General features: G+C 40.9%; 1 protein-coding gene across 1 annotated transcript in view; it reads left to right on the top strand.

The window, feature by feature from the left end:
• Efa6 (Exchange factor for Arf 6) overlaps nt 1-22,256 on the top strand; it is a 219,094-nt gene that overhangs the window by 174,924 nt on the left and 21,914 nt on the right. The window contains 3 exon segments of the mRNA XM_073984950.1: nt 137-412; nt 6,395-6,532; nt 6,610-6,899. Coding sequence (XP_073841051.1) covers nt 137-412; nt 6,395-6,532; nt 6,610-6,899 — 704 coding nt within the window.

Here is a 22,256-nt window from a genome sequence, read left to right on the forward strand (position 1 = left end):
TTGTTTGTTGTTTTCAATAAGTTATAGTGTTTTTTATCAATAATACATTTTGGTTTCAATGGTGTATACTAACTTTTGCGACAGACTGTATGTTGTATATCAATGAATAATTATTTTCCCTTTCTTTTATTTGCAGATGTCTGATAACCTCCACAATGCCATACGTATCCATCATGCTCTGGCAACCAAAGCTACCGATTATACTAAAAAACAACATGTCTTTCGTTTACAAACTGCCGATCAAGCAGAATATCTATTTCAAACTAGTGATTCGAAAGAATTACAATCCTGGGTGGAGACTATAAATTTTGTATGTGCCGCCTATTCAGCACCTCCTTTAGAAGGAGGTGTGGGTAGTCAAAAACGTTTCCAAAGACCACTGCTACCTAGTTCGCATACTAAATTGTTACTGGTAGGTATTGATTTTATTGTAGAAAATAGAGTTGTTAAATCTAGTGATCTAGTTCAGTACCATAGTTCGTTTGCGAATGAGTTATTTCATGAAGACAAAGAGATAATATAACTCATTCGCAGTTCGTTCATACAAATGACCGGTGTCCACTGAACTACATATATAGTGAATTAGATTTTACCACTCTAGTAGTAATGTGTTATTTGATGTTGTTTTAAAAAGTTGTTTTAAAAAGCCAAGAAGTCTTTTTGGCGTCTATTACTATGAAATAATCATTTTGGGTCGTAAGGATGACTTTGTGGACGTATGAATAAGTATTTGGGGACATTTACGTCTATTTGCGATATCTGCAAAGTCGTGTTTGGGGACATCTTTGGGAAGATTTATAAATTCGATTCGAGGAAATCGAGAAATATGCTTTATAGGACGTTTAAAAATGGCCTGAGAAGACGTCTATATAGACAAAATTGTGGACTTCAGAATACGCATTTAGTGACTTCTAAAAACTAGATATTCGAGACATATTTGAGGACGTAAGAAAACTTTAGGAACATCAATGAAGACGTCTTCGGGGACTTTTATAAATGCGCCTTCGGATACATGTTGAAAAACCTCTATGGAATGTGTATAACTACGCCTTTGGGGCATACAGAAAAACCTATTTGGGATATGTATAAATATGTCTTTTGGGGGACATGTATACAGATATGATTTTGTTGACGACGAAAGAAAACTTTGGGGACATCGATGAACACGTCTTCGGGAACTTTTACAAATACTCCTTTGGTGACGTGTAGAAAAACCTCTATGGGATGTGTATAACTACGCCTTTGGGGCATATAGAAAAATCTATTTAGGATATTTATAAATACGTCTTTTGGGGGCGTAAATTTGTTGGGGTGGTCAAGAAATTCCCATTTGTGGACATCAATAGGGAAAAAAATCTATAGGGACGTTTTTGATGACATTAGTAAAGGTGTCAGTTTTAGGGAATTTGCTGAGGTCTATAGAAATCTTTGAGCACATCCGAAAAGATTTCATTGTGGTCATGTATAAAAAATGACATGGATTGAAGACATTTATAAAGGCGGGAAGTCTAAATTCGTCTTTGGGGGCATTTATAAAGACATCTCTGTGTGAATGACTAAAGACGACGTAGTCGACTATGAAGACATATTTATGAAGACGTGAAAACATCATTGCGTTACTTATAAACACGTTTTTTCGTGCAGGTGCAAAGGCAACTTCGGGGACTCGAGTAATGCACAACTAACGAAGATCTATTTGTGGACATTTAAAAAGACGAGTGTGGAGACGTCTGTAGTCCAGACTTTTGTGACCTCTTTCGAGACGTTTGTAAGGAGGTATTTACGAAAAACAATAAGAACTTCTTTGGGCAACGCTGTGATTGTCTTAAGACGGCTTCGGAGACTCCTTTGTCAACATTTCCTGAAAATTTATGGGGAAGATTTTTGGAATATTTATAAAGAAGTATTTTTGAGGACATAAATTATGACGACTTTGTTGAGGTCTAAAGACGTCTCTGGGCATATAAAAACACGTATTTGGGCGATGGATAAAGTCGACTTCGGTGACGCCTACAAACTCGATCCGTAGAAAACTATGAAGTCGTATTTGTGGACATTTAAAAAACTGACTTTGGGGACCCGTTACGGATCGTTAAAGTCGTGTTATTGCGGACGTTAATTAGAACGATCTACAAGTTCTAAAGACATTTTTGGGGACATTTGTAAAAAGGCGATTTCGGGGGCGACATTTACAAAGATGACTTTGGAGACGTATATAAAGGCGTCTTAGGGACATTTGGATCATTACTAAGTTTTCGCGAAGCAGAACTTTGTGGACATTTGTAGAAAAATCTTTTGGGGACGTAAACATTTGTATCGTTTTTTGTGTTGGGAGCAGCATATACCGGAATATCTTACACGAACTCCTTTTGTATGTGCAGGGTCGGAGGAAAATCCAGTACCAATTCACCACATTCAAATTTCGATGAGATGCAATAGATGCGCCGGGAGTGGGTGCATCTCAGGGGTTGTTCCCTCGCATGGACGGGGGCATACGCGTGAACACAGCCCCCAGTGAGTCGTTGTCGCCGTCATCAGAATACGCGACTCCTCCGCAGTCCCGCAACAGCAGCCGCACACGCACCACTTAATACCAGCCGTTGTTGTTGTTGCAGCATAAAAACCTTCAAAGAACCGTAGGTGTGATGCTGGGTTGGCAGCCGCTGGCCGAAACATTATGGTTTCGGGTCAATCCGGTACAAAAGAACCCGCCAGCCGTTGTTGTTCGAATCCCTGAAAATGAATCCTTTTTGCAATGGGCTCCGAGGTAAGATCGAGAAAATAGTGGACTTCATGAATCGGAAGAATATCATGGTCGTAGCGGGCAGGAAACTAAGCTCAACAACAACTGTAGCGAACTGTATAGGGCGAAGAGAAGTGTGCTACGCCGTATAAGAAGAGCTCTTCCAGCAGAGGAGGTACCACCACAATTTACGATGAGCGATGTTGCAGATGCCACCCGAAACGCTAAATCATCCAAAGGGTTGGGCCCGCACCAAAAATCGATGGTAATGCTTAAGCAGCTGGATGAACCTGGAGTTGAGTATTTAACAAGTGTTCTCAACCTATCGTTAGCCACCCATGTTGTACCGGATGCCTGGAAAGTTGGCAGGGTGGTCCCGCTACTGAAGCCTGGCAAGGATGCCAGCAGAGGTGAATCGTACAGGCCGATTTCACTCTGTCGCCAGTAGCAAAGATCCTAGAGGCGCTACTCCTCCCCACGATGAGAAGGTGTTTTCCAGTTGCCCAACATGAACATGGATTTCGGAAAATGCATAGTACTACAACAGCATTATACGCCATATCCACACATATCAGTAGAGGACTGAACCAGAAAAGGCCGTGCGACCGAACAGTCATGGTGGCTCTTGACCTATCGAAGGCCTTCGATACCGTCAACCATGCCAAGCTGTTCGAGGATATAGAGAAAACTAATCTCCAGCCATGTTTGAAACGTTGGGTAATCAACTATATGTGTGGACGCCAGTCGTTTGTAGAATTCAGAAACAAGAAGTCCAAAACCCGTAGAGTGAAACAGGGAGTTCCCCAAGGAGGGGTGATATCTCCGGAACTGTTTAACCTCTACCTTTCTGAAATTCCACACCCTCCAGACGGCATAGAGGTCGTGATGTATGCGGATGATTGTACGATCTTGGCGTCGGGTCCTATCGTCGATGACATATGTGATAGGTTAAATGTCTACATAGCTGACCTAGTGCAGTTCTTCTATCTGAGGAATATGAAAATATCCGCCGCTGGACGGCTGAGATGAGGCTCCCACTGAACATATTGGTCGATGGTGCACTGATTCCGACCACTAACTACCCTAAAATACTGGGTGTAACGTTCGATAGCATGTTCAAGTCGTCCGCGCATGCCACAGCTATTTGCAATAAGATCAGAAGTAGGAACAAGGTTCTCAAGTCGCTGGCCGGCAGCACTTGGGGTGCTGATAAAGAAACCTTGTTGACCACCTACAATGCAATAGGCAGGTCTGTGGTAAGCTATGCGGCGCCAGCGTGGTCCGCAAAGGTTAGCGCATCGCAGTGGAAGAAGATTCAAACCTGCCAGAATGCCGCCCTGAGGACTGCAACAGGGTGCCTCCTCATGCGTCAGCACAATAAGATGTTGTCAATGCACTACCTGCTTGGGTGTTACCGCAGTGAGCATCCCTGTCACGATTTAATGGACAGGCACGTCAGGAGAGACCTTCATGATCTAGAGAGAGAGGTCCAAAGGTATAAAAGAGAACCGCTAGATCAACGAGCCTATCAGGCAGGCTTGAATCGCATTCACACCAACATGGTTGCGCAAGCAGTACGAAGATACAGTGTGAATGCCGTACTTGGAAACCATCCCCCATCCATCGCAGCAGAAGAACGACAGCTGCCAAGGCAAACACGAGTGGTTTTATGCCCAGCATGTGGATTGGGACCACACGATACTCTGCATTTATTCAACTGCCCAGCTAACCCCACTCACCTGTCTCCTCATTCTTTATGGACGCAACCAGTCCAGGTTGCAGAATTCTTGAGTCTGGATACAGAGGAACTTGATAACTGAAATAATACACGAACAAACAGATATGCGTTGCTACAACAACAACAACTGTAGCTTACAGCGTTGTGATTGATGGTCACAACGTACTATGGAAGAATCGTACCAGAAGTGGATGTTCGGGATTAGCTTTCCTATTGCCCCACTCTGTTCAATACAGACCTATCTCGTACATGGAATGTATAGGGAAAGCAGTCAGGTGCGGAACTCCCGAGGTAGAGTTGCCGAACGTATACATCCCGCCGATAAATGACTGTACTCCAGGTTATAGGCCCAACATTAGCCCGTTTTTGGAAGGTCATAACCACCTGGTCTTTGGGGAATTTAATGCTCATCATGAGTTGTGGCATTCGGTTCTCGGAAACGACCATAAGGGTATAGTGTTGGCTGAGCATATTGATATCTCTATGTTCTAGGACGTGCCTAGGTGAATTAGAGGAGAGTGTCACAGTTCGCCAGACATCACCATAGTGCCACCTGGTCTGACAAATGACGTCACTTGTCAACCCGACGTTTCTCTTGGATCGGACCATCTCCAATAATTGTCTCCATCAGAAGACCGCCCGATTTAATCACCTCTGAACGCCGCACTGGGCAGGGTGGTCCCGCTACTGTTCCCAGGAATAAATGCCAGCAAAGGTGAATCGTACAGATCGATTACGTTTCTGTCGACCGTAGTAAAGACCCTTGAGTTTTTAGTTCTCCCAAGCGTCTGAAATAGCTATCCAGTTGCCGATCATCAGCATGGGTTTCGTAAGCAGCTCGACGACAGCGCTGCACGCCTTCTCCACACATTTGTATTTTTTACCTCTCCTGAAAAATTGTATTAGACTTTGGGTTCATATAGAAAGATTTCTGGGGACATATATGTATAAAGGCGACTTTTATAGAAAAAATCATCTTTGTAGACATCGTCTTATAAATTTGTTAGACATCTAAACAAACTCGTCCAAGGGTCAACAAAAAAGACTTTGGGGACATGTGTGTTTTGTCTTTTGGGGACATGTCCCGAAAATAACAATAAGGAGACATTTACAAATACGACCAGAGGTTTAGAAAGAAAACTTTTGTTGAAGTCTATAACGACAAAAGGGACGTCCATCCACAAAGAGGATTTTGGGGACGTAAATTAAGACTATTTCGCGGACGTCTAAAAACTACTTTCTTGTCGTTTTTAGAAGTCCCTATAATCCCGTAGAGTAAAGTAGAGTTTGAGAACATATAAAGAGGTCTTTGGGTCTAAAGCAGTGATGGTGAAAAATACACATTTGCAGATTATAACTTGCGCTAGTGTGAGTGGAATCGTAAACAATGCGTTAACCGAACGAATGTGCTTATAGTGTACGTGTGTGTCGTATACCCGCGGGCATAGGAAAGTTGTTGTTGGTGGCCATCACTGGTCTAAAGGCAACTTCGGCGATGCCTGAAAATCGTGAATAGCTATATTGATGATTTTGGGGACATCTGTAAAAACATATTTTGGACTTAATTCAATACAATTTCGTGGGCGTCTAAAAAACTACGTTACGTCCTTTATAGATGACTAATCTTCTTGAGGATTTCTTTGAGTGACATGAGGACTCTAAACTTTAGAGTGACATCTATGAAGTGCTCATTTATCTATGTACCTCCATAAAGATGGCTTTGGGTTCGTCTGCAAAATCATGTTTGTAATTTGGGGATTGTTTGAATACATATTTGCGTACATAAAATGCAGAGTTTTTTTGGGACGCTTTATATCTTCTTTGGGGTCATAAAAACGCATTTTTTTACAAACAACCAGAATATATATTTTTTATTGTATTGAAAATTTGTTTTTCTTCCTTCTTCCTTGCAGAAAGAACAATTAGAGTCACATGAACAGCAATTAGCAAAAATTGAAAATACCTTAATGGAACATAAAAAGGGTCCCATACCAACAAAAGGCTTAGCTTTACAAAATTACAAAGAAAAAGAAGCATTTTTACAATATGAGGTGAGTTTCTATTACTATTTTCAATCTATTACAACTAATTAATTTCTTTTCCAACCGTCCCTCCCTCCCATTTACAGTTACGTCGCTATAAGGCGTATGTGTCAATTTTAACAGCTAAAATATTAGCTGATCAACAACAACAATTCGAATTACAACAATCGAATCAATTGAACGAAGAAGATTCGGATAAATTTTTTAAAATACAAACTGCAACAGCTCCTATACGTTTACAACCAATGGCATCCTCCACAACACTACCACCACCATCAACAGCAGCAGCACCAAATAGTATTAATGCTAATAATGATGAACAGCAGCAGCAACAAGAACATCAATCATCACAACAACACCAACAGTCTGGAAACAGGTACAGTACAAATAATCGTGCTGCCATTTATCGTACAGATCAACAACAAGATCTTGGCTGACGTGTAATGGGAGTTTTCTCAGCTTGTGTGGTCTAAATGTGTCGTTTTTTTTTTCTTTCTTTTTGATTTCATTGCTCTAAATGTTGTTCATTTTTATATCAAGTTTCCACTTTGTTTATTTCTATTTTGTTTGTATATTTTCCCTATATTTTCGTGTTGGTTTATTTCTGTTGCATTGAAGTCTTAGTTGTTGTTGGTTTTGTTTCCATTCCATTAATAAACGGTCAAAACAATTATTAACTCTCTCTCTTCCCTCTCCAATTGAGTAAAATATTACACACAGAAACAATCAATCATTTTGTTTTAAGAAGAAAAGTACCTTGTCATTCAAAAATACATGGGTTGTTATTTTCTTTCTTATTACGATAGTTTAAAGCCTAGTTTTAGAATTATTCCAAATTAGTTAGATTTCCAGAATATAGAACATAGTTTCTCATGAACATGAAGGTTGTTACGAAACTTAGAATTGCAATATATTTTCTTTTATTTTGTTTTAAATGGATGTTGTTTCCTTCGTTATGTTTCATTTGCTGTTTAGTTTTCTTTTGCCGATTATCATACAGAATTATATAATATGGGTAGATTTTAAGTTTTAAGAATGAGGGATGAACATTTATTGGAGGTCCTTTTATTTGATGTTTTGAATTGAAGTCAATCGTTTTTATGGAACGTTAAAGATCACCTTTATGGACGACTTTAAAGTACCATAAAAGTCTCTTAAGGTTTTTAAGACGTGAGATGTTAGTCTTTTACGTCAGTACACTGTTCTAATGGTATACTATAAACTCACATTTAAAACTTTTGAATAGTATTTTTAGAGCTTCCTTTCTAGCTTCTTAAAGGGGGTATTTATATTAGGTTTCTCAAGAAGGGTCTTAATATTGAGACATTTAAATCATTTTAAGGTCCCTGGGCTAACGACTAAAATACTTTTTAATGAAGAAAATAACAACGTCTATGAAGCTGACAAATTATTATCAAGTATACAATGCTTTCAGACAAGACATTTCACTTAAACCAATGACCTAAAGAGCTTTTATAGAAGCGTTTTACGGCACTTTGTTTTATAGACAACTGGGAAGAATAATGTCCTACGACAAAAATGTTATCGTATAAGAGACTAGAAAGGGTTCAAAGGGTGTCCTATATATAAGTCCCCATAAACACATTTTTGGGAACATCGTCTTGTGGACATCTATAAATAAAGTCCTCTTAATATTAATAAGGTCCCAATATAAATACGTGTTTTTGCGGACTTCGCAGCCGTCTATAACGACGCCTTTGGGGACATCTATAAATACAACTCTTTGGCAACATTTACATATATTCCCTATACATCTAAGGTGGCATCGTCGTGTAGACTTCTAAAAATTCTTTTGAAGAGAGAATTCTTAAGAAGGGTTTGAGGACTTGTATAAAAGCGACTTCGGGGATGCCTATAAATCGTTCTGTAGACACTAGTTGTATTGGGAACGACTATAGAACTCAATTCGTCTTTGTAGAACTCAATTCGTTGAGGACATTTATATATACGTCCAAAAGTTTCGTTTATTGATTTCTTTACAAATGTATCTTTGGGGCCATCCTCTTACAGACGTCTTTAATTTCTTTTGGACACCTTAATAGTTGTCTTAGCATTAATAATGACGACTTTGGAGACCTATATAAAGATGTCTTTATGTACCATAGACACGGTGCTCTTGAAACAATTTTACATTGAAGGTGCTTACACCTTGGAAGTTTTTGCGGATTCTGAAACTACAATGTTTATAGATGAGAAAAATCAAAAAACAAAAAAATCGCCGGAGCGCTTTTTAAATAAATTGCGATTTAAGTTGACATTTTTAGGGGTTGTTTAGGTTTTCACGATTTTGCTTAGAAACCGCAAGTCCTATCAAAATGTGACTAAAGAAAATGTTGTAGCTATGAAAATTCTCTACAGGATTGACCTTTATGGTATTCTCGTCGGTTTTAACGTTTTTGAGGTACAGAAGTTTAAATTGGGACAATTCAAATTCAATTCTGTATCGCCCCCTTATAAAACAATGTCATGACTGCAAATTTCCAACTTAAACTTATGTATCTAAAAAAATGTTACAACTTAGAATAAGTTACTTATGCCAGTCCTGTAGAGAATTTTCACAGCTATAATATTGTCTCAGGTCCCATGCCGATAAGACTTACCGTATTCAAGCAAAATCGCGAAACCATAACAAAAAAACCTAAAAATGTAAAAAAAGTGAGCTTCTTTATCTCAAAAATGGTACAGGCTGGGAACAAATGGTAAACGTCAATCCACTAGAGATTTTTCACAGCTACAACATTTTCTTTAGCTCCATTCCGATTGGACTTGCGGTTTCCGTGAAAACCTAAAAACACCTAAAAATGTGAATTTTGACCGCGATTTATTTAAAAATTCCTACAGCGATTTTTTCTTTTTGGATTTTTCTCATCTATGAACACTGCTGTTTCAGAATTCACAAAAACTTTCCCTGTGTAAGCGGTTTTCATCAAAAGTTAGTTAAGGCGCACCCATCATGACATTGTTTTATAAGGGGGCGATACAGTCTGTGCATTGTCCCAATATGAACTTCCGTTTCTCAAAAATGGTAAGAACTAGGAACATACCATAAAGGTCGATCTTGTAGGGAATTTTCATAGCTACAACATTTTCTTTAGTCCCTTTTTGATAGGACTTGCGGTTTCTAAGCAAAATCGTGAAAACCTAAACAATCCCTAAAAATGTCAACTTAAATCGCGATTTATTTAAAAAGCGCTCCGGCGATTTTTTTTGTTTTTTTTATTTTTCTCATCTATGAACATTGTAGTTTCAGACTCCGCAAAAACTTCCAAGGTGTAAGCACCTTCCATTTAAAATTGTTTCAAAAGCACCGTATGGACAATTAGTTGTAATGGGGACGCCTAAAACGAAATTTATAAACACAATTCGTTGGGGACATTTATATAAGCGTCCAAAGGATTGTGGACATCTAAAAATTCTTTTGGACACCACCTTAGTCGTCTTTGGGGACCATTGACAATTAGTTGTATTGGGGACGCCTAAAACGACGTCTTCGGGGACATCTATAAAGGCAATTCGTTGGGTGACATTTATATATGCCCCCAAAAGGTTTCATTGTGGACGTCAATAAATTAATTTGGACACTTTAGTCGCTCTGGCATTAATAAAGAAGACTTTGGGGACGTGTATGAAGGCGACTTCGTGGGCTCATATAGACCATCCCATAGACAAATAACTGTATTGAGAACGTCTATAAAGACGACTTTGAGGGCAATCTATAAAGACAACATTCTGGGGACATTTAGACAAATTATTATTGAATTTGGGGGCATCCGTAGAAAAATATTTTGAGGATGATGTTGTCCAAAAACTCCTTTGATGCTGTTTATGTCCTTATAAATAAACCTTCGGGGACTTTGACTTTGAGACATCAATAAATTCCTTTAAACATCAAAATAATTTGTCCTATCGTCCACAATGATGACTTTGGGAACGTATATACGACGTTTTGGGGTCATATATACAGATGACCTTATAACTAAACATTTGGGGCAATCGACCTGTAAACATCCAGAAATCTAACTAATATCGTTCTAGCGTCTATAAAGAAGACTTTGGGGACAACTCTTTGGGGATATTTACAACGAATATTATTGAATATTAATAAGTAGAATATTGGGGACATATGTGAAAACATCTTTTGGGGACGTGGATGTCCGAAAACTCTTCTTTGGCCTGCCTTTACCGATGTCCTTATAAATGGCCTTATAGTAAGACGTAATATATAGCTTCTATGTGTGCGGAAGGAACTTGCACACAAGCCCCTGGAAGATGCCCCTGGATGTTCCAAACAGAACAACATTGAAGTGAAATAAAGTTAACTTTGGGGACATTTCTAACAAAGTCTATTGGGCATTTATACCGGCGTGTTTGGAGACATCTATCGATATTTTTTGTGGACATCCAAAGACGCAGCGGGCATTTTGTGGATATGGCCCCGAAGTGGTAATTTTTTAGACTTTTTTGTGCATTTTACTCGCAGAAGTTAAAAATTTTGTTAATTGGGCACTTTGTGGGTGTCGAGATGTTTTTCTAGTTACATTCATGTATGGCGGTCTATAAAAACGTTCTATTTTTCGGACTACAATATTCGATTTTAAAGAATATGGATCAGTAAATTTTAATGTTTAAAGCGGAAATGTTAGTCCGTTACTTTGGAAAGAAATTAACGCTTTTTTTCATTCTTCTTAAGTTGGTATTTTTTATTTTTATCTTATGTTTATTATACATATATACTTTTATACACAAGCTTTTTATATTCCACAAAAATGTTTGCTTTCCATATATTCTTTCTTTTTGTATATTTTACTTTAGTTAATCGAATTGTAAAAAGATTTTTGTACAATAATTCTTAATCTTCCTGCAATATAATAATACTTATGTTAATACCAATTATACATATAGAAGTTATGTAAGTTTTCTATACCTATGTTTACACTTCATACATACATACACTCTATAAAGCCCTATTTATACCTATAAATAAATATTTGTATTACACATGTGTTGTATATACTTTCATTAATAAACAAACAACAATTACAATATTAATACACTAAAATTGCGCATCAATCATCTTTTCACTTTCATTTTCTTACTCATTTGATATACTATATTTTTCGAACCTAACCTAACATTAGCATAATTCTATTTTAAAATATTTGTGGGGAACAGACTCTTGGTGTTCTTTATTCCCTCATTAGTTTTATCATATGGAATGTATCCCAGTCTTAAGTATACGAAAGCGTTGTTTACCTTCCGAGCTGTCCATTATCGATAGAATTCATCCATTATCGATAGAATTCAGAGTTCACATTTTACTATTGTTTTGTTTTTTCAATTTCCCAACACAAGTCTTATCATCTGAAAAGGAAAAGCTGCTTAAACTAGAAGAAGTTTGACGCAATTTTACGTTATCTAAGTTCACTTCCTTTCTGGACGAGAGAATTTAAGACACAGCTTGATGTGTTTGTGTCCCCACTGTGCATAATCCAATGATATAAGGTTTTCATTATTCTCTTTTACTTCTCTCGGTATTACACCCACGTCAACCAGAATGTAAAATACAGGAACAAAGTCCTAAAAGCATCAGCTGACACCTCCTGGTGCTATAGTGACGACATCCAAGATGTCATTCCATCGGACGTTAACAGTCTTTGGATAGTTAATTGTGGAGTCGTTTTTGCCATGCACCCTGTTGCAGTTCAGGTTCATAGGGCGGCTTTCTGACCTGTCTGAATACTCTTCCATTGTGTTACACTTGTATTCGAGGACCATGCTGGCCTCGCATACTTTACCACAGGCCGTAATAACTTGTTATATCTGGCCAATCATCATCATCAGAATTGTTCTGCTGTTGATCGGGACATTCGGCGACATCCTCATCTCCGTAGTAAACGTGGTAAACATTTTGGCATTAGACTTCTTGCGGTGAAGAAAACAGTGAGATTGTTTTAAAGAACATTTTAAAACTTCGGAAATGTCATCAAAGATGAGTCCCGAACAGTGTAGCTGAGTTGACTCTTTCAAAGGCTTTTGATAGATTAATGTTGTTGTTGTAGCAGCATGAAACCTACGTAGAAGCATAGGTTTGATGCTGGGTTGGCAGCCGCTGGCCGAAACTCTTATGGTTTCGGGTCAATCCGGTACGTTAGAACCCGCTGCCGTGAGATTGTTTGATAGATTAATTGTTCTGTGACATGGCCTTGTAAGTCTTCGATTGACAAGTGTGGAGGTGGCGTGCCATGCTGTTGTTGTACAGCGCTGATGATCGCAAATTGTATAGCTATCATTGATACAGGAAAAGAGTAAAGCCTCAAAAGTCATTGCTGCTGGCGACAAAAGAAAGAAACGGGTTTTCTTTGCCGTCGTCCTTGCCGGTCTTTGTTAGCGTAACCACCTTGCCCGTTTTCCAGTCTTGGTAAACAAAGCTTGAGAACTTTGGTGAGAAACTTGACCTTCGGCTTAACTAGCGGTTTTAACAATTGAATGATTTACAACATTATCTATCGTCAATTGTGGTGGTATCTCCCGGTTGGTACACATATTATGCGACGTAATACTATTATCTTTGCCCTCTCATTCTCGAAGTGCTCGACAAATTGCCTGTAAAAATAACTTGCGCACCTGTTGGGATCATTATAATTCTTTCTAACTTCCTTCTTGCCAGATTTCGCGAGTTACTTACACGTAGCCTACAATTTATATGTCATTTTTTTCCTCTTATGCACCCTGATCAACCTTACGACGAAGCTTATCACGCATATTTGTCAGTCTAGCCGCCTCTGCTGAGAAGTTTGGTCTTATTTTCAGGTTATTTCGGCAACCTGAATCGACTGCGTACATAAAGAACTGGGGCAACGTAAAGTTTGGTCCCAATACACATGCAGGGCATGTGTTAGGCCTAAATTGAGCTGGCTGAACCATCCTGATTTTAACTGTGTTAAAAACGTTGCTTTGTCAGCTGGTGCTTTTTATGTTGCGATGAATAAGGGCTGGTCTCCGAGTTCGGCATGAAGAGGAATATGAAGATATCTTCCGTTAAATCCATTTCCGCATTCTTCACCACACGAACTGTCGAAATGGGACTTCGATTCCGACTACAAAATAGGCCAATATACTCCGCTATTTGCGATATCAGAAGTAGATAAGATCAGAAAGCAATAGACCGGTTAGTGTTAAGCTATGCATAGTGCTACAATATTCAACCCTGCTAGAATGCCACACTACGATTTCAACAGGGTACCTCCCTATGACACCACTGGACCATTGGGCGAAGATTTTGCCGTATTTTACAGCACCTGCATGAGTACTTTCGTCATGAGCATCCCTGTCACGAGAATGTGGATAGGCTATCCCCACCCAGCCACGTCAAAAAAGATCTTCGTGCTCAGAATCAGAGGTCCAAAGTACAAACGGCATTGCATTATTGAAAGTCTGGCGTTCAGTATGTGATGAAGTCGTGCGAATTGTGGCACTCTCCACTAATTTTTGGGGTGTCCTTATGCAGCGAGCAAAGCAAGAACTCATGACCATGGAACATGGTTCTGCTCCGTTTGTCATCGTTTCATCCACCATGGGTCGGTGTCGTTGAGATGCAAAGGATGCCGTTAATGGGTGCATTTCAGGTATTGTTCAGGCCTGACCTTCCCGAGGGAGTATAGCGATAGAGATTATCTTGCTTCGTGCTGCGCCAACGTGATCCCCTGCGAGTTTTCGTCATCAGATTATGAAACTCTTACGCAATCTCCCCAATAGCAGCAGCAGACGCAGCCTTTAACACCGCGTATTGCTGTTCCAGTTCCAGAGAAAGTGACATTCCTGCAGTATAACTGCGATGGACTCCATGGCAGTTAATGAGATGGTGAATCTTATGGGTCAAAGAAATAAACAGCCTTATTCTCAACGAAAATTCCCCGTGAGTTTGGCCTTTCTGCCGTTTCAACTTAAGGGAGAGAGTGAAAAAACTCACGCGGAATTTACGTTCAGAATAACCCCCATAATGGTCGCGGAGATTCAGGAAATAAAGCTGAACCACAACCGCAATCTTCGGAATTGTGATGGATACAACGTTCTTCGCCTGGATCGTATGAGAAGTGGGGGTGGTGGACTAGGATTCTTATTGCACCAGTCTGTCCAGTACAGACCTATCTCGCATGAGCTTGGAGTGTATGGGGCTAGCGGTGAGGTGCGGAACCGCCGAGATAGAAGTGCTGCATTCAACCCTAGGAAATGACCAGCGAGGCATAGCGCTGGCTGAGCAAATATATAGCTCCACATTTTGCACCGTGAACGTTGACGCTCTCACCAGCATTATAGGTGCTGCCATAGTTCAACTGACATATCCATCGTGTCACCTGGTCTGACGAATGACCTGATTTCGCAACCCGTCATATCCCTTGAGTCGAACCATCTTCCTATTCTCATCTCAGCTCAATCGAGTCCATAACATCTGAACGCCGTACTTTCATTAACCATGGGAAAGCTACAGAGAACTGCCCAATCCGTCCAATATTCGGATAGCAGAGAGGAATTTCCGAGACTGGTCGAATACCTCAAATAAGACCAAATTTCCCAGCAGAGGCGAGCTTTGCCCCACGAAACCTAATGACCCCAGAGTCAGAGAAATGACAATGGAAGTCAATAGGTTAGTCGTTGAACACAAGCGGAAAAAGTACATAGAACATCTGAAGTTCTGTAACTTTGGAACAGGTTGTAGTTAATTGTGGACAACGGTTAAGGCGCAAAGTCATCCAAAGAGCTTGGACCTGACGGAATTTCAATGGCGGTGCTAAAACAGCTTAATGACCCGGGAGTCGAATATTTAGGTAACGTCCTCAAACTATCGCTAGCCGCCCTAATAGTTCTCGATGCCTGGAAGATGGGCAGAGTGGTCCCGATGCCGAAACCTGGCAAGGGTGTGCCAGCAAAGGTGAATCATACAGGCCGATCTCACTTCTATCGGAGGTAGCAAAGATACTCGAGGCGTTACTCCTCCCCAGCATCAGAGCGTGTTATCCACTTGCGGATCATCAACACGAGATCCGGAAGCAGCATAGTACCACAACATCAGGCATATCAGGCAGGTCTGAATAGCATTCACACGGACGCAGTTGCTAAGGCCATAAACAAATACAGTGCGAAAAAGTCCTCGGATCTATCGCTGCTTAGGAGCGTTAGTTGCCACGACAAACCGGAGTAGTTTTTCCTCAGCTACGCTCGGGATATTGTAGTCGCCTAAAGTTTTATTGGGCGGATATTGGTCGCACCGTGCACATGTCTCCATTACTATAATTAGATAGAAAGATTAGATTAAGGTTCTTCCTACCTACCACACAGGTGCTCACCTTGTCCCCCTCGGACGATGCGCAGACCTCGAAGTTGGCATTGTTCAGTCCAGAGACCTTATTTTTGTATATATAAGGTTCTACAATGTCCACCTCTGAGTTCGTGAGGGACAGGAGTAGTTCGGCGACAGCTGCTTGACAATGATGCAGATTAATCTGCAAAATGCGTAGCACCTGCCGCATACCTACTCCTACTGATTTCCGCGATGTGGACCTAGTCGGAACCGAACCCATCCTGAACCAAAATTCAGTTTTCCCTCACGAACCTTGAGGTACTCCTCTACCGAGGAGTGTAGCGCCATCTTAAAGTCCATCCCTCCATTCTCCTTACAACGGGTTAGACTTATGACAGTCCAGTCCTAAGTAAGGCGACCTGGGTTCTGGAGCTCCAGCATCCCATGCTAAGAATACCTTCCTAGATGGAATCTCCGCTGACGGTCACCCTGGTCTGCCTCAGTGGCCACAATGGTTCTACAAAGACGAGTCTCGAAGAGCAACCAGGAACTTTCGCTGATTTTCCCGAAGGGATCAGCTCTGTCGATGATTGCAACTAGGAGCTTGTCATCCGTTGCCACTGTAGCCGTTTTGGCGTAGGGTTTCCTGCGTCCTTGATCACGGGCCTTGGTAGCAGCTTTTCCCGAGGAGGTGGACGCCTTCTCAGTACTGGTACTACTTCCCTTGGCTTTGCGATCAAGAACACCAGCATAGGAGCCCGCCGTGTTGACCGCCTGGGAGATCATCGTCTTCTTTGGCGAAGGCTGTGGACGTTCTGAAGAGCGAACCCGCTTCACAGTCTTTGGCTTCGAGGACTTGTTCGCCTTCTCAGAAATCGATGGTATCCCGGTCGAATCCCCCGTCGTTACTCCCGAGTGGCTTGCGCAGATCTCAGAAACCTTCTGTTCATCCGCTTTACCCTCGTCAGTTGGGGAAGGATCCGGATTTGGGACAGTCACCTTCCCCAGTTGACTACCTTACGAGAGTCTTTTGGTGTCGGATTATGCCCCTTACCCTTTCCCAGTCCTTTCTGTAGTGCGATTCTCTAAAACATTTTTTGAGATACCGACAAAAATCGGTAAAATTAAAATGCTTATAATTTCGGTAATTAACGAAATTTTACGGTAAGTTAGCGACGAATAAAAAGTAGTAGTAAAGTTCTACCGATAGCAAGAGTGTTGTCAACTTTTATTTGAACTTTTCATTCATAATTTTGCGTTTTAATTTTAACGATTTTTGTCGGTAACTCAAAAAATGTGTTAGAGAATCGCACTACTGATCTGGGTTCGGCTTCGGAACAGCTTTATGTTCCACCTTACTGCCAGAAGCAACAGGCTTCACCTCCACCTTTTGCTTGTCATCGCAGCCTCTTTTGAGTCTTTGGCTGAAGCAGGGTCTGGGAGGAAGATTTTGTCCACCATCTAGGTGCGTTGGGATAAGTTCTTTCGAACTTCCTGATGTACTTTAGCTTACTCTTGATGAACATAATCTCCCCCTTTGTATGCAAGCTCGCGTCCCTTCCCACTAACTTGCGCAGATACGAAGCCGCACGTTTATAGTGCCTCGTATCTGCAGCCTCTTTGGTGGAAATTGCAGTTACGTCGGTGTCCGTCGATGAGGTTTCCATGGATTCCCCAACGCAGGCCGGAGACTCAGAGTCAGTGGCTATTATTGGAGTTTCCGTTGATTCCTCCTCGTTGGTCATCGACTTAGAGTCATTGGCTGTTGATGGATCGTCTTTAGATTCTCCATTGACTCAGTGGCAATCTGCCTCCCAAGCTTAGTATCGGATAGTGCCGATACAGGACCAGACTGTATGCGATTTGTCTGCGGTTGGGAACCTAGGTCCACATCCTCTTCGACCACATCACCGTCAGTGGACATGTTATCGTCAGACCTCCTTGTTGACTCAGCTGGGATCACCGTAATGTCCAGTTCGTCGTCAGTGAGGGTGAGATTATTTAGCATGTCCTCTGGTGGTATGGTCGGAACAAGTCTCTCCAGTTGGTCAATGAGTTCCCTACTCTGTCTCTCAAGACTGTCTCCCATCACTTTGAGGTTTCCGTGTCGTCCCCGCCCAAAACTCCGGTCCTGTCAGCCGTGGACTGATTTACACCAGTTTTGGCTAGAGCATTGTCCTTTGGAATATCCGGTTCGTCAACAATCGACCAGGACAAACCGTGCCATAGAACAGTGATGATAGTATTGGACCTGGCTAAAACGTTTGATACGGTCAGCCATGCTATGCTGTTCGAGGATATCGAGAATACTACCCTCCGGCCTTGTCTGAAACGCTGGGTCGCCAACTAGTTATGTGATCACCAATCATACGGCGTATTCACAGACAAGAAATCCAAACCCCGTAGAGTGAACTGAACTGTTTAATCTCTAACTTTCTGCAATTCCAAGTGGCCACGTCCTCCCGACGGTATTGAGTTAATTACGTACGCGGATGATTGTACTCTCATGGCGTCAGGTCCCACCATTGATAGCATTTGTGATCTCAATGATCTTGTTAAGTTCCCCCAATAGAGAGCTAATGTTGAACCTATAAAGTCAGTCCACTTAGATTACAGTTGGTGTTGTAACAGGTCTGCTGTTGTCACCCTGGAATTATTGATATAGCATAACCGTGGCATCTTCTGAAAGATGGATGTCTTCCCAGACTAAGACCGAGAGTTGTACTCTCCTTCAAGAGATCTGGTTGTGAAATAAATGCCTCGCTAACAACGTCAATTGTCCGAGTAGATCTGCCGTTTCAAATCCACTATTTCTGAAATCTTACATCGGAGTCCATTGCAATTGAAATGCAAAATGGATGTTTTTCAAGGGCCTTGGAGGTCATCTACTTGTATCATTTATAATATCATATGGAGCTCGTTCCCATTTTTACTATTATTGATGGTATCTCAGCAAGTGTTATTTTATCAACTTGCAGAAGGAATTCTATATTATAGAGGTAACTGGTCCAATGTGGTTTAATCCTTTTATAAGACATGATTGTTGCAGCTAATGGCTCATATCCTACAAATTATGTAGAGGCCAGCAATTCCTACAATGACCATTATTTCGAACTTGGTAACAATAGATGGTGTTAATCCCAAATGTGTCCTAAAAGAGTTGTGCTAAAATTGTTAGGTCAGGTTATAAGTATTACATCATCCATCATGTATTCCATCATAGCATTAAATTACTTATAACTTATTTTCATATTTCTTGTGTTAATTAAAATACAAAATATTATTTTTTAATTAATTTCAGATATGAAACATTCAATTAGTTTTTATTCATTTTTTTAATAATTAAAAGTATAATTGCCAAAAAGAATACAATACGAAAGTAATTGAAGAAACCACATTAACTGTGAAAACTCGTAATTAATAGAAAAAAAATAAACTTAAAAAGTCTTGAAATTGAAATATAAATATTAAAAAAAAAACATTCGCAACATTAGCTATTATTGCATAAGTAAAAATCATTAAACATTAAAGAAAAAAACAAGACCTCTCCTTAAAATTGACTGAAGGAAATGTGTATTTAAAAGCATTTATGTATGTACAAATTGGAACAACGAATTTCCAGATTTGAGGGATAATGGACGACTTCGAATATGAAACATGTCTTTAAAATTGTTGTCACCATAACGGGCCAACCGGAACCGACCTGTAGTGGGATTCTCTAACGAATTTTTTGGTTACCGACACAAATCGCTAAAATTAAAATGCTAATAATTTCGGTAATTAACGAAATTTGTAGGTAGGGTTAGGTTAGGTTTGGGGATGTGTAGTCAATATATATTGACTACGCCACTCGGAGACCTTTCGGTCCATTGTGATAATCCATAAATCAGAAAAAAGAGGTTCAGAATTACCTGAAAAGAGAAATGAGAGAAAAATAAAGAGAAAAGAGGGTGGGGTTGGGAAAGTAATAATAAATGGATTATTAAAGATGAAGATGTAATAAAGAAAGGAGGATTGTTTATTTGGTGATGGTAGAAAACTGTCAGAGAAGTAGTTACGCTTATGGGTCGCGCCCTCCCAGCCAATTCAAATTTTTGATGATGTTGTTTATGATTGTTGGTTCCATGTTTGAGTAGAATGTTAAGCTTGGAGGAAAGCATACTCCTGTTAATCTATATCGCTTTCGAGTTAACATCGGGCAACGACATAAAATATGCTCAATAGTCTCCGTTTCCTCCTCATCTTCACAGAGCCTGCAATAGTCCAAGCCATCATCCTGCCATTTGCCGATAAAAGCTCGGATGTTGCAATGACCGGTAATGACTCCCGTCAATACCCTGATTTCTGATTTGCTAAAATTTAAGAGTGAAGTTGTTCTGTTTGTTGATAGAGTCGGCCAAATGGCCCTTGACACGTTGCACCTTGATTCATTATGCCATAGTTCCTTGGCTCGTTCTTCAAAGAACGTCTCCACCTTCCGAAAAACGTGACATATGGGTGGTTTGATAGAATCAGTGATAGCTTGACTTGTTGATTGAGATCGATGTCTTGCCAGTTCATCTGCATTCTCGTTTCCCACAATGTCACAGTGTCCCGGTACCCAGCAAAGTCGGACAGCGTTTGTGAGGTTCGCCAAAGCAGTTCTACACTCAAGAACGGCCTCAGACTTGATATTGGGGGATTTGATGGCTTTAAGAGCCGGCTGACTATCAACGAAGATAGTCACCGGTTCAAAGATTTCAGCATCCAGACTTTTTATCAACTCTGCGTCCATTTTGATCGCGAAGATTTCTGCTTGGAAAACACTCCAGTCGCTGTTCAACCTATATGAGTATTCGAGACAAAGCTTTTCGCAGTAGACGCCAGCTCCGGTACCTTCTTCCATCTTGGAACCGTCTGTGTAAAAAGCCAGACCGTCCAGAGGAGGGTTACTACGGATCCAGTCATCTCTATTAGGGATAACGACCTCAAAATCATCAAATCTATGGATTGGTGATAAGTAGTCGCTAAATTTCCCCTGCTGATTCAAGCTAAGGTTTGGACCTAGCTCCCGAAGAATGCATGCATGACCATAGGTGCTGTCACGTCAACGATTCAATTCATGTAGCCTTAGGGCACTACGTGCTGCTTGACCTTTGATGCTGAGTCTCATGGGCAAGAGGTTCAACATCGCATTTAGAGCTGCTTGTGGTGTACTTCTAAAAGCTCCAGTTATCAGGATCGAGGCTGCCCTTTGCACCATGTCTATGTTGCCGGAGTTCGATTTATGTCCAGGCGCGTGCCACCAGACAAGACATCCGTAGGATAAGATGGGTTTCACAACAGTATTATACAGCCAGTGTATAATAGCTGGATTTAATCCCCAGCTTTTCCCAATCGAATTCTTACATGAATAGAGTGCAATCATACCTCTCTTCGTCCGTTCCTCGACGTTCCTCTTCCATCTCAATTGAGAATCCAGGATTGTACCTAGGCATTTGGATTTACACCAAGGCCATTTGCGGTGGACCATGGGACAGCTCTGATAAGGCTCTTTGCATAAGCTCCGATATTGTGGACAAGAATTTGCCTATTATTAGTATAACCACATCATCCGCGTATGCGACAACCTTGATGCCCTGATTGTCGAATTCCGCCAAAATATTGTTTATCACAAGTAGCCACAGCAGCGGTGAGAGTACACCTCTCTGGGGGTACCTCTAGTTACTGTCTTCCTTATTGTCAACTCCCCAATACTGGAGTTAATGATCCTGCTCTCAAGCATCCTATTTATCCAGCATATCAGGGTTTCCGGGGTGTTGACCGCTCTAAGAGAGAGATGAATGGACTCAAGTTCTACGTTGTTAAAGCCTCCTTCTATGTCCAGAAAGCCGCCAAGGTAAAGTTTGAATTCTCCATATTTCTCTCAATAAAACCCACGACCTCATGAAGAGCGGTTTCCACAGATTTACCTTTCCTGTAGGCATGCTGCGAGTTGCTCAGCGAGGCAGTGTCTGCAAAGCTCCTAATCTCCAGATCGATCAGTCTTTCGAGTGTCTTGAGGAGAAAGGAGGATAAGCTTATAGGTCTGTAGTCTTTTGGTGCAGAGTGACTGGCTTTTCCCGCTTTGGGGATGTAAGTTACCTTTACCTCCTTCGCCAGATCTGGTACGCAGGGAAGAAACAAACAGGTCCTGAAGATCTCCTCCAGAATTAGGTATATCTGCGGTGCGGCAAAATGAAGCATCGCAGGAATTATACCATCCGGACCTGGTGACTTATAGGGTTTGAATGTACTTACTGCCCACTTTATCTTGTTTCTGCTTACAACCTTATCGATGAGGCTCTCGTCCACTGACTCTTGGACTTGGAAGTTGTCACATTCAATGTGAAGGTTACTGGCGTCCGTGAAGTCAGGAAAGTGGGTCTCAGCTAG

This window comes from Musca autumnalis, unplaced genomic scaffold (assembly GCF_047663935.1).
Source record: "Musca autumnalis isolate F117 unplaced genomic scaffold, ASM4766393v1 scaffold_1, whole genome shotgun sequence".
NCBI lineage: Eukaryota > Metazoa > Arthropoda > Insecta > Diptera > Muscidae > Musca > Musca autumnalis.